Here is a 12278-nt window from a genome sequence, read left to right on the forward strand (position 1 = left end):
GTGCCCAGTGCCCTTGATTCTACTCCTAGGCCCTCATGGAACTGCTCTAGGCTAAGGGTCTTGTCTTGCCATAGTACCTGAATGAAACATGGTAGCTGTTTAGTAAATATTTAAAGAATTGAGGAAAGAATAAAATATCAAAACCTTGTCAAATTCCTTGGTGACACGGTTAACATAAAGATGTTAAAAATTTCTGAGTGGGCCCAGCACGGTAGGCTAGTGGCTAAAGTCCTCACCTTGAATGCGCTGGGGTCCCCTATGGATGCCAGTTCTAATTCTGGCTGCTCCACTTCCCATCCAGCTCCCTGCTTGTGGCCTGGGAAAGCAGTGGAGGATGGCCCAAAGCCTTGGTTCCCTGCACCCCTGTGGAAGCTCCGAAAGAAGTTCCTGGATCCTGGCTTTGGATCACCTTTGTGGTCGCTTGGAGAGCTTTATGGGAAACAGGGTCACCAGGACCTGAAACGGTGTCCATATGGGATCCTTGCGCATGCAAGGTGAGAGCTTTAACTGCTAAGCTACTGTGCGGGGCCCACTGAGATGTATACTTTGTTTTTATAAAAATTTAAAATTTCTATGATGTGTGATAACTAAACCAAATAACAAAAAGAATTGATGTTAGAAGACAGTGCTATACGTTCATACTGGAATGCATTCTAGACACAAAAAGCCACTAAAGAGCTTATTCAATAGGTTTTCTTTTGAAGATTTATTTATTTGACAGAGAGAGAGATATTTTTCATTTAGTGGATAATTCCCCTTATGACCACAATGGCCAGGACAGCAGCAGGAGGAAGCCGGGTGCTGTACGCAGGCCTGCCACATGTTGGATGATCTGCTGCTGCTTGCCCACACACATGGACACAGAGCCAGGCTGGAAGCAGAGCAGCTGGGACTTGAACTGATGCTCTAAGCTAGGTTCCCAGCGTAGCAAGTGGCAAACTTCCCCTACTGGGCCACAAAACCAGCCCCATATAGTTTCACTGTTCAGGAATATTCTATTGTTATTTTAAACTGTACTACAAATGTTACCAGATAAAACTAATCAATAATTATGCTAATGTCATGGAACTAAGAGTATAGGAAAAAGGAGGCAAGAGTAGCTGAATTAACACTAAATTTGAATTAGAAAACTATGAATTCTAACTAATGGTTTACAAATGTATCTCCTTGCTCTAACCAATGAAAATCTCGGGACAGCTCAGCGCAGTGACACCCTTAGTGCACAGACTGGAGCTTTTAAACACCTTTTCCTACTAGAAAAGAGCTTCTAGGAGGCGTAACTGACTCCAGGTGTGGGTCGGAGAGAAAACAAAGCTGGCATAGTATCTTCTTGTTCCAGAAAGCAAGGCAAGACAAGACTCGAAGACAGAGGGCCTCCTGTTGACCTGAGTGGAAACAATTTGTTATCAAAGACACATGGAGTGTACAAACACCAGTGAGTTCCCATTAGCAATCAATAAGACAAACAGGCAAAAAATCCTTTTCTAGCACCTCTGCCTGTGATATTCTCATTTCTAATTCCCAGTAAACTTAAGGAACACAAGTGAGTATTCTTACATTTCAGAAGGAACTACTGTTCCATTGCTACGGAAAGCTTTCTCTTTTGTTTGCAAGCCAGCTAATAAATGATCATGGGCTCAAGGAAGGCATGGGACTACCATCTGCCACTGGGAATACTGAGGATATAGGCCCACCGCTGGACCTCCTAGTGCCACAGTACACATACCATGAAGTATGTGGAAACCATTATGACACCTAACAGGAAACAAGATTGACTGGAGATAACTGATTTATGTAGTTAACTGAAAACTACTAATTTGGGGCCATCCTGACCCAGCCAACACTTAAAAACCAGAACTTTGTTATTGGTGTCTGGGTTAAACTTCATGGACAACACTACTTTCGGTTATTTTTCCCCACAATGTGATGTGCGAGCACACACCTAAGCAGCAAGGGCTGCAGCTATCTGCTTCCTGAATTCCGCCTCCCAAAACGAGCCCAGCTCAGCCATCTTGTTCTTTAGACCTAAACACCCCAAAGACCCTATAGCAAAGCTCCATACTTCCCAATGTTGGTTTTTTTGGTCAAAAGGATAATCAACATGCCAAGATAACCAAAACCCTGGTTTATTCAGGTACCCAACAAGTGATTCAGATCCATTCTGTATCACCAGTTCCCAAACTTCAAGCACCCACGTGTCTCAACTCAGGATTCAGGACAGCAGGAGGCATTACTTCATCACCAAATTCATACCTTGCTGTGGACCCTTACAGAGCTACTGGTCCTTCCTTCTGTAGCAAATCCCTAAATTCCAGACCCCATGCACCTCAGCTACCTGAAGCACAAATCCCGTTTCTTGCTTTTAGCAAGGTAGGTGTTGCTGCTGTGACAGTTGTGTGACCAGTGTACCGTCAACTTGCACTGTGCAGTTTAAGATTTTAATTGGAAAGGCGGAAACAGAGGATTCTCCGTCCACTGGTTCACTCCCCAAGTGACTGCAACGGCTGGTGCTGAGCCAATCCTAACCCAGGAGCAGTTTTGGGTCTCCCATGCGGGTGCAGGGTCCCAAGGCTTTGGGCCGTCCTCACTGCTTTCCCAGGCCACAAGCAGGGAGGTGGGTGGGAAGTAGAGCTGCCGGGATTAGAACTGGCATCCATGTGATCCCGGCGCGTGCAAGGTGAGGACTTATTGCGCTGGGCCCTGCACTGTGCAGTTATAAGGCAGTAATGTTTATCCAAGCAAGGCCATCTGTTACAAGTGTTACGAGGCATATGCCCACTGCTGTGGCCACCCCGACTTGCTATTTTGTGTTTGAATCACTTCATAAACCCAGTCCACAGGAACCAAAGAACCACTTCAAACTAGTTTTAGAACTCTTTTTAGAACATTTTTCTTAGCCTAAAACTAAAAACAGGCTCAAAACAATCCTCATGCTCCTTTAGAAACACCATGAAAACTTACTAATGGAACTCGAAATTTCAATAATATTTTCTTTATTTACAAGTTAGAACCAACAGACAAAAGTCCAGGGGGCCAAATGGGGAGATGACTTTAACTCCCAGGGCCCCAAATGGTATGGAAGGAAAAAGGGAAAACAGTAGAAAAAAAAAGTCAACGTAAAAAAAGCGCTCCCCCTTCTTCCCTCCCCATGGAGGCTGAGGGGACTCATGACCACAACCCCTCAGCCTTACGTAGCTTAAAATAAATTAGAACAAACAACCTCAAAACAGGGCCCTTACAAGTGAACAGGGCCTAGCAGGGCCTTGGCCCACTCCCACCCTGTATCCCTGCCCCATCCCAGTAATTCTGAACAGGGGGGCTCTTTGCCCAAAAGGTCACACCCAATGGGGCTGGGAATTCAGAAGTATATTGTCCATGTTCCTCCTTCAGTCCGTGTCCCTGTACCCCTTCCCCCTGCAGAGCCAGCTCTCCTACAGAGGGGGGAGGGAAGGTGAGATGAAGAAGTGTCACAGCAAGAGGGAAGGTGTGGGGCAGGGTGGGTTAGGGGTCCGGTCCTGCGGAGCCTTCCTGCCCCATCTGGCCTGACCCCTTAGCCTGAGTCTGAATCACTGGTGTCTGAAGAGGAGGAAGATGAAGAGGAGGAGCTGGAATCCGAGCTGGAGCTGGAAGCGCTGAGCCGTGACACGGCCACTTGCTGTGCAGAGGATGCCTCTGTCTTCTCACTCGCTGCAGTACAAAGACACAGGCAAAGCATGTGATAACAGCCAGTAGAGCCCAGTCAAAATCAGCAGCAACTTCAAACAACACCCACCTTTCTTGGGGGGTTTTTTGGTGGAATTTAGCTGCCCACTGACATCTTGTAACCGCTTTTCTAGTTCTCGCTTCTTCTCCAAAGCCAATTCTTCCTTTGTCTTTCCCACAGGTTTCTTAATGGCTACAAAATAAATTTAACAGGATTCAGTTCAATCACTGTTAAGCGTCCTAGTGTCAGTCCCTGGGTTGTCAAACCCTTTTCTCCAACAGCACACCTGGAAGCAGCCAATGCACTCCTAGGCCCTGGGAGCTGGCCATTCCTAGTGGATTAAATACCACCCTCTTTTGCAAGCTGTCTCCTCAGAACCACACTGAGCATGGGGCTGGCTCTCATTTTACTTACTGTAGGGTTTCCGAGGTTTCTTTCGCAAGCAGGAAAGCACGTAACGCTCAAGCTCTCTCAGTGTGGATGGCTTGAGTGTTTCAAAATCAATCTCGATCTCTTCTGGGTTTGAGTCCCGTAAAGATGGTTCCCTGGCTTGGATTATATGTACAACTCGACCCAGTTTCTCCCCAGGTAACTTATTGATGTCCAGGCTCAACTGCCGCTTCTCGTCATAACTCATGGGTCTGCTCTCCTCTTCCTCCTCGGAATCGTAACCCGTGGGCAGGGTAGGTGGGGCCGTCTTTGTGGTCTTTTTGGGGAGCCTGCAGGCAACATAAAGTTGTCAAGTGAGAAGGAACATCCTTTCAACACATGCCCACCGTTCACCAACAATCCTCTCTTGCCTATGGGGGTGGTGGAGTTTCACATAAGGCCAATGGTTGAGTCAGATGGGTTAGTTATTAGGAAAGCAGAACATTTTATTGGATCCTTGCAGGCCTATCAGCTTATATTTACTTTGGGTTCTGAACACTAGGATATGCTGGAATGAATGGTTCTTTTTGTTCCTCAAAGCAGTACTAATACACGAAGTCTAACTTCTGTTTAGAGCAGCAGCAAGCTGACTGACATAACAAGTACAACCATTACTACTTGTTCTGAAAGTTTCACTACACCAGTTATGTTCATTTGTTTACTTTCACATCACAGTAAGAGCTTGCAATTGAGTAGTTGCAAAGCCTGCTGTTACCCCACCATTTGCATAAACTCCACTGACCCCCCTTCGTGGAGATGACACACTCTGAAAACTAGAACTAGTTTCTCCTTCCTGTCCTGTAGTGAAGAACTCACTTGGCACCACTTCCTCCAGAAGGTCCAAAGCCAGGGGGGCCCAGGGCAGCAACACTGCCACTTCCACTCGCTTTCTTTGATTTCTTGGGCTGAGGTGGCCGGGGTGCCCTGGGCCCTTTGTCATCCTCATCAACTGTAGTTCGGCCCCGATGTTTCTCTGCTTTCCGTTTCTTCTTTTTCTCTTTTTTCTCTCTCTTCCGCTTGGGCTTAGATATTGGGCCCTGGGACAGGGCAGCAAGCTGTTCATGAACCGCCCGAAGCTGAAGAACAATCAGACATGAATTAGGACATATAAACAGTAAAGACTGAATCACAGAAAAAAAAAAAACCTCCGAGCAAAGGTCGGATATAAACCTCTTACCCAGTAAAGACTGAAGGGTGACATAATACCTGTTCCTGTAGCTCTGCCAAGCGGTGCGCCCTTTCTTCCTCCGAGTCAGAGCTTTCACTCTCTTCTTCCTCCTCCTCATCTTCGTCTTCCTCCTCTTCCTCAGAAGAACTATCACTGCTACTTTCTTCACTGGAGGATTCTGAAGACGATTTGACCAGGCCAGGGGGCAAGGCAGTGGAGATGGGTAACGGCCCTGGTTCTAGTGGCTCATCTGGCATCTTAGCATAACGGAACTCAAACACATCCTGGAAACAAAAGCAGACTTGAAGCTATGCTGACACCCTGCCAGGCTATACCCAGTCATGCAAGTTAAAAACAGAGAGGAAAGTTCCACGTGGAGGTTATGAGGATTTGGAAAAATCTCTCCCACACCCAGTCATACTTCAAACTCCAAATCCTCACTCACTCACCTGCAGCTTTCGCGCCATGGCTACAACATCATGGTCAGGAGGATTGTACTTATAGCAGTTGGAGAACATAAGCCGCACATCAGCAGCAAACTCCTGTGCGTCTCGGTAATCGCGATTCTCCATCTTCCGCTGCAGAAGGAGGCAGCATCAGAAGCTGCACAGGCAGAGAGACTCACCTTTCCCTGCCAACCCCAGACACCACCAGAGCAGCCCTCTTCTTGAGAGCACAGTGGAGATCACTTTAAGCACCTGTGCCCTGGAGTTCAAGTTTCAAGTCAAAGCAATTTGAGTGGACTGCAGAAACATTTATGTCTAGAAAAGAAAATCAAGTGTAGGGGAAGGGAGGAGGTCTCAGATTACCTTTCCACCCGTTTCCCCAACTGAGATGTTTCCAAATAAATACAACTTAATTGCAGATGAGTTGTGCCGCTCTGAAGACAAAACCCATCCTTGGTGTTGCAAACTCCAGGAAATATGCACTTTCATCAAGTACTTGACTGTTTCCCTTCCTACTATTTCATAAGACAGCAAGATTCAAAGACTGCAGTGTGCCCCAATGACGTGTGATTGAATTGCTCTAGTCCCTAGGCTCTAATCACACTGCCTGAGCATCCCATCTGCCCCATGCAGTGGGTACCTTGACAGTGCTGAGGTCCATGGGGTGCTTAATGATGTCATGGTAGTCATGCAGGCCCAGAGCAGAAGCGTCCACTGGTTTATAGAAAGGCCAGGCATAGGCAGCATGCTTCTTAGAGAGCAATTCCTTCAAAATGCCATTGCAATGTTTCAACTGTTCTGAGAGCTTTCCTTTTTTAGAACTCTGGTGCTGTTGCTGAGAGTCAGGCAGATCTTTGCGGGGTGGCTTGATGGGGCGGCCACTCTCTCTGCGCATAGGGGGAAGCCTTGCTGCCTTAGGTTCAAGACTCCCAGGAGGGCTAGCTGGAGAACCAGGAGCCAGGATGGCTGTAGGTGTAGGAGTGGTTGTATCTGCTTTCCGCTTAACCCCTTTCTTCTGTAGAGAAAAATCAATACATGCCTATTACCTCAGGTCCACCTCACTCAAAACCTTCCTTCCCCATTCCCAAATTCATACCTTGGCAAGGGGCTGGGCTGGCGGAGCTGCAGAGACAGCAAGGAGTGGAGGGCCAGCAGAGTGCAGGGACTTCAGAAGGGGAGAAGAGATGACGGATGGATGGGGAATATTGAGGACAGTGGTAGGGATCTCGGGTGGTGGAGTATACAGGGCTGTGTGAGACACAGAAGAGACTGCAGGAACCTGATGAGCAGTGGTGATATTGCCCTGGAGCGCTGGAAAAAAAAAGGGGGTGGAGTGAGCGGGGGTAATTTTTAGTTTGAAATTTCCATTTGCGAAACTCCCACTCTTCCTACCTGCTAACTTGGCCCCCTTCTTGTGGCTGTTTTTAGGGATGGTCACCACAAGCTCTTGTTCTTCCTGTGGCATTGACGCCACTTTCTGTAGGAAGATCTTTTCCAGTGTTTGTGCCATCAAGACAATATCATCAGTGGGCTAAAACACACACACACAAAAGGTTAAAAAACACTAAGACACACTGAGGAATTCCTATCCCCAGATCACCAACCTCTTCAGCATTTGATGAAATGCTGAGAATTACCTACACTAGGCCACTAACAATTTTCTCAACTATTTCGAAATGCAACAAGCCTCACATGGTTTCCTTAAAGTTCATAAACAAGGGAAAGGACAAATAGGAAGAGAGATTTTGTTCTATTTTGGTCCTTGGAGTTTTCTGAGAAACAAGGCCACCATTTCCAGGTATAACATGTGTTTTATTTAAATAACCTTTGCGTGTAGGATCTCCACAGACAACTCATTGTTCAGTAGTACCATGTGGATTGCAGAAATTTAGGCCCTGACCACTTTGCAATACTTTTCACAACAGTATCATCTAAATGAACTCACCTTGTTGTAAATGTAACAGTTGGTGAACATAGTATTGAAATCCTGCATACACTCTGAGGCAGCCCAGTAGTAATTGTTTTCAAGTCTCCTCTTAATAGTACCCATGTCCATAGGCTGTTTTATGATTTTGTGATAGTCCTAAACAAACAAAGAGCTAAAATCAGAGCCATAAAAAAAAACAAAAAACCCCTGCTTACTTCCGTAGGCAAACTACCAAACAACTCTCACTCTCACACACACACACGCACGTACACCCTAAACAAATTAATACAGTTTCTAAACTGCGGCCCCTACTAAACTAAGGGACAGGAGTGAACAAACAGAAAAGGAGTCTTAACACCCACTGGGAGGCCCCTCCTGCTTTTCTCTACCACCCACCTCCCTCCCTCTCTGGAAACTTCCCATCCTGTGACATTACCTCTGGGGTTGGCTATCCATGGACTGCATGAGGGAAAGGAAGAAGCTAAGAATTTTGGCCACCGTGGTCCTCTCCCAACCTGGGGTGGGAATCTGTAAAATGGAGCCAGGGCACAAAAGTTAAGGAAGGACACATGGAGGGAACAATAAGAGATGCCAAGATAAGAGAGAGCAAGCGGCTGGAGCAATCACAAAGGACCAAGAATCCAAAGCTTTGGTGGCGCCTACCTGCCCTATGGGGGTGAAATGGGGACTCCATTCCCTAGGGGCCGCAGCACCTACTCTAAGCAGTCCCCCCCACTCACACACATTCTTGCTCATTACCCTGCCCCCCATAATCCCACATCTCTACTCACCGGCAGACCCAATTTGACAGCATCCACAGGCTGCCGAAATGGCCAGGCAAACTGATGTTTCCACAGAGCCTTCATCACCACCTTGTGCAGGTATTGAAGCTGATTGGTAACTCGTCCTGGCTTTTTAGGATTGGACACTTCTGGGGGAGGTGGGTTGGCAGGGGTCAGTTGCAAAGCTGGCACTGACGCCATCGTGGGGCTCTCAAATCCCTCATACAACAGGGAGGGCTTGCGAATTCTTTTCCCTGGCGCCGCTGCCTCTGGGCCCAGCCCTAGTAACCCTGTATTCCCTTCCCCTGGGAGCCTGTAAGGATGGGAAACAAAATTAGATGTGATAATTTCATAGGCACATAGTCCGCGCCTGCGCACACACACAAACAAGCCAAATCTGTACTATTTGCCTGACTGTTCCAGGATTTGAACCTTGGAAGGGGTTAGCCTTGTACATCTGAGGCTCCAAGACAGCTTAACATCTGAAAACTGTAGCCCTATGGGGATGGGGCTTAAGCAAAAAAGAGGTGGAGTCCCAAAGCTTCCTCATCACTAGGGGTTTGGTGGTTGCCATGGTGGCGAGTCTCAGGGAAGCTGGCTGGCTGGTAAAAAGAGGAACAATAACTTAGGGAGAAAAATCGCATCATAAATGATGAGGCTGCCAAGAGTTCACAAGAACTCCTGTGTCCTACACAAACAGAATAGTGAACTCCACATTGGGAAATGGCCTTCCAAGTCCACCACAATCATCACACCAGACATCAAGAGCAGCAGCCTACTCAGCTTCCCACCCGGACCCTCCTTAACACTTGCCCAACAGTCAAGGTCAGTGAGCCTCCCCTCGCTGCGCGACAGCCCCTAACTGCCTCACTGCAAATCCAACTCCACTAACGGCTAGCACCAACACCCGCTTGTAGTCCCTTGGGTGCTTCTCTGGACCAGGTGCTTCCCATCACTGGAGACCCACAACACTACACTCAAGACCTGTTTACATCCGCAGAGCTAGGGGAACCCTAGCTCCACCTCCTGCCCTGAATCAAACTTAAGAACTCCCCCCAAGCACTTCCACGCACACTCGAGCCAGACCGGAACTTCAGGACACAACCCAGACGCTGGGAACCCAGGGGCGGGCTAGTGACCCCTTTACCCTATTCTGAGAAGCCCCCTTGCCAATTCCTGAAGCTATCACCATGGCAACCCTATGCGGCACTGAAAGTAGCCTTGAGTTTCTCCCCAAAACTGACAAGCCGTTGCTGGGCACCAGACCCACCGCCCGCTTGAAGCTGTCCATGCCAGCCCTCGCTCCCCGGACAGCCCAAGGCCAGCAGGCGGCCAGCGACAACCTGCACTCCCCCCACACGCAGCGCCAAACCGCCGTCCACCCGCCCCAACGTCCCCGGCCCACCCGGCGCGCGGACACCTACTTGCCGTGGGGAGTCACGTTCTGCAGCATCTTGAGCACGGGGAACCGGCGCTGCCCTCAGCCGAAAGTCCGGGTGGCCTCGGTTCCCCTCCCCGCCCGGCCCGGCATAACCCGGGGAGTGGGGGGGAGGCCGCTGCCGTCGGGCCTCCAGGCGAGACCCCCTGGGCCGAGCGGGCACCGGAGCAGCCCCTCCGCTACCTCTCGGAAAGCTCCGGCAGCTTGGCGCGCTTCGCAGACGGCAGATAGCAAGAAAATGGCGGCGGCCTTGGCTCAGGCGGGCGAGCAAAGGGGGGAAGGACTCTCCAAACGTGAAGACGATCCCCGATCCCAGACACAGTCGCCAATACAGCCCGCGGTCGGTTTGCACGGGTCCCCTCTTGCAGCCGGGGTCGCCCGGAACGGACCAAGTCCCGTTTCGACCTCGGATGGAGGCGGATGAACAGGAAAAGTGCTTTAGAAAGCCGCCGCCTCCATCTTTGAAATCCTCTTGAGGGCGGAGTAGAGGGGTGGACAGACTCCGAGGATTGGGCGGGGCCCGAAAAAGGGGAGCCCCCGGGGCTTCTATGGGGTCTTTACTGTCCGCCGGGACCGGCCGTAGGCCGAGACGAAGGCCATTTCCAAGTGGATGGACGTGGATTGTAATGGCGGCCCCCGACGACTCGAACGCTGTTTCGGAAGGCAGAATCCTCCAGCTCGTTCTAGAGGCTGCTCCACTCCAGCGCGAAATGGCGCCGCCGAGCCCCGCGCCGGCCCTTTATATATAGGCGGGGGGGCGGAGCTTCGCCGCTCATGCGCGCCACCCTGTCCGCGCCTCCCCCCGCCCCCTCCGCGCGCTCCCGCTCGCTCACGCGCGTGTAGCAGCCGGGCCGGAGGGGGCGGGACACGTCTCCGCGGGAGCGTCTCCTATTGGCCGGGCGGCGCGGTGACGTCATAGGCCCACTTTCCAGCGCGTCCGTCCCGGGCGGGCGAGTGCCGCAGGGAGCCACAGGGCAGCGGCCGCCATGTCCCCGAGCCAATGGCTGCGCTGCGGCTCGGCGACTCCCGGCGAGGAGGGCGGCTGCGAGGGGCGCGGAGGCCATCTCCCCCGAGGCTCCGGCACCTTCTCCCCGCCTCCCCTTCCAGTCTTGCATGCACGGAGCGAATGGCCACTGCGGGGCCCGCGCAGGTCGCGGCATCGGTAGCTGCTCCGCTGGCCGAGCCGCAGGACACGGGCGGGGCCGCGTGGGCGTCGCCGGCCGTCGGGCTGTTGTTCTCGGCAGGGCGGCCGCCGCAGGGAAGTCTGAAACGAGAAAGACAGACGCCATCTTAGAAGCCGCGGCCTGCTCTCGTTTGGCCAACAGCTGAGCGCGAACGTTTCCCCACGACCTACAATAGACTCGCCCAAGTCTCAAAATCCTCCCGTCCTTCTCCCAGGCCCAACAACAACGCCAAAGCCCCCTCACCTTACCTCCCGAAGGCTTGAGCAGGCCACCAGAGCAGGAATACTCCAGCCCCTGCACGCCCCACCTCGCGATCCCTTCCCAGGCTCCTGTCGCCGGCTCCACAAACCTTGGGGCCTTAAGGGGCAGCAGAATCTGCAACCGCACCCTCCTGCCCTACACAAAGGAACCCACTTCCCCAAACTCCGTGCCGGCGTCTGGCTCAGGGTAGAAAAGAACAAGTCCTAACCCCAGGGGCGAGTCGGGAAGCAGCCTCTCGAGGCGAGCTCGGACCTCGCCGCGGGCTCCCCGCCCCCTTCCTAGGGTCCCCCATCCCCCACGGGGTCCGGAGTCCTCCCCACGGAGCGGCTGGTCCATCGGTCAGCGCCGGGGAGGAGGGCGAGCGGAGGAGGCGGCGGCTGCGGCGAGCCCTCCCCCTCCTCCCCTCCCCCCGGGCCGTCCGCCTCCGAGGAGGGGCAGGAGCCATTTTGGGAGCTGCCTGGCCCCATCCCCTAACTCACTACGAAGTCCTCCTCTCGATTTGGTTATCTGAACGGGGCAGCCGACTGTATGAATAAGGAACTAGAGCCCAAAGTCTGGCCGTCTAAAGCCTCTCTACCGGCCAGACACAGCAAAGGGATGCATGGCCTCCACCACAGTGCTGGGCTGCGTCCGCCCGGGTCTCCTTCCAGACTCCTTGTGTGCCTCCCTGGGAAAGGAGTTACTGTCGATGAACACATCTCAGAAAAACTCTTCTTTCCCAGGGAGGGGCTCAGCCTCGATTCGGGAGCTCCAGCCACGCCACCTTCCCTCGTTCGCAGGAGCCTGGGGCCCGAACCTCGTCCACTGCATCTAACATGGCCGCCGGCCTCCGTCTTCTCGAGCACACAACTAAAACTGCCAGCGCGAGGGACGCGCCCCGGGACGGCCGAGGCCCCTTCCCCGCCGGGCAGGGGAGCAGGCCCGGGCCGCGCTGCACAGG

At 51.8% G+C, this 12278-nt stretch overlaps 1 protein-coding gene across 3 annotated transcripts in view; it reads right to left on the bottom strand.

Annotated features, from left to right (window-relative positions):
- Positions 1-2972: 2972 nt before the first annotated feature.
- BRD2 (bromodomain containing 2) overlaps positions 2973-12278 on the bottom strand; it is a 10825-nt gene continuing 1519 nt past the window's right edge. Inside the window, exons 1-13 of one of the 3 annotated variants that reach the window (XM_058664715.1) lie at positions 11492-11595; positions 9880-11157; positions 8465-8768; positions 7692-7829; positions 7139-7277; positions 6843-7057; positions 6387-6761; positions 5750-5878; positions 5339-5584; positions 4949-5208; positions 4118-4422; positions 3773-3895; positions 2973-3687 (exon numbers count right to left, since the gene is read on the bottom strand). In XM_058664715.1, coding sequence (XP_058520698.1) covers positions 3551-3687; positions 3773-3895; positions 4118-4422; positions 4949-5208; positions 5339-5584; positions 5750-5878; positions 6387-6761; positions 6843-7057; positions 7139-7277; positions 7692-7829; positions 8465-8768; positions 9880-9908 — 2400 coding nt within the window. In that variant the 5' untranslated portion in view covers positions 9909-11157; positions 11492-11595 and the 3' untranslated portion in view covers positions 2973-3550. Of the gene's footprint in view, positions 3688-3772; positions 3896-4117; positions 4423-4948; positions 5209-5338; positions 5585-5749; positions 5879-6386; positions 6762-6842; positions 7058-7138; positions 7278-7691; positions 7830-8109; positions 8202-8464; positions 8769-9879; positions 11158-11491; positions 11596-12278 lie in introns of those variants that run through there. The other 2 variants (XM_058664708.1, XM_058664723.1) reach the window with 2 other exon arrangements.

Source organism: Ochotona princeps, chromosome 1 (genome assembly GCF_030435755.1).
Source record: "Ochotona princeps isolate mOchPri1 chromosome 1, mOchPri1.hap1, whole genome shotgun sequence".
NCBI classification, from domain to species: Eukaryota; Metazoa; Chordata; class Mammalia; order Lagomorpha; family Ochotonidae; genus Ochotona; species Ochotona princeps.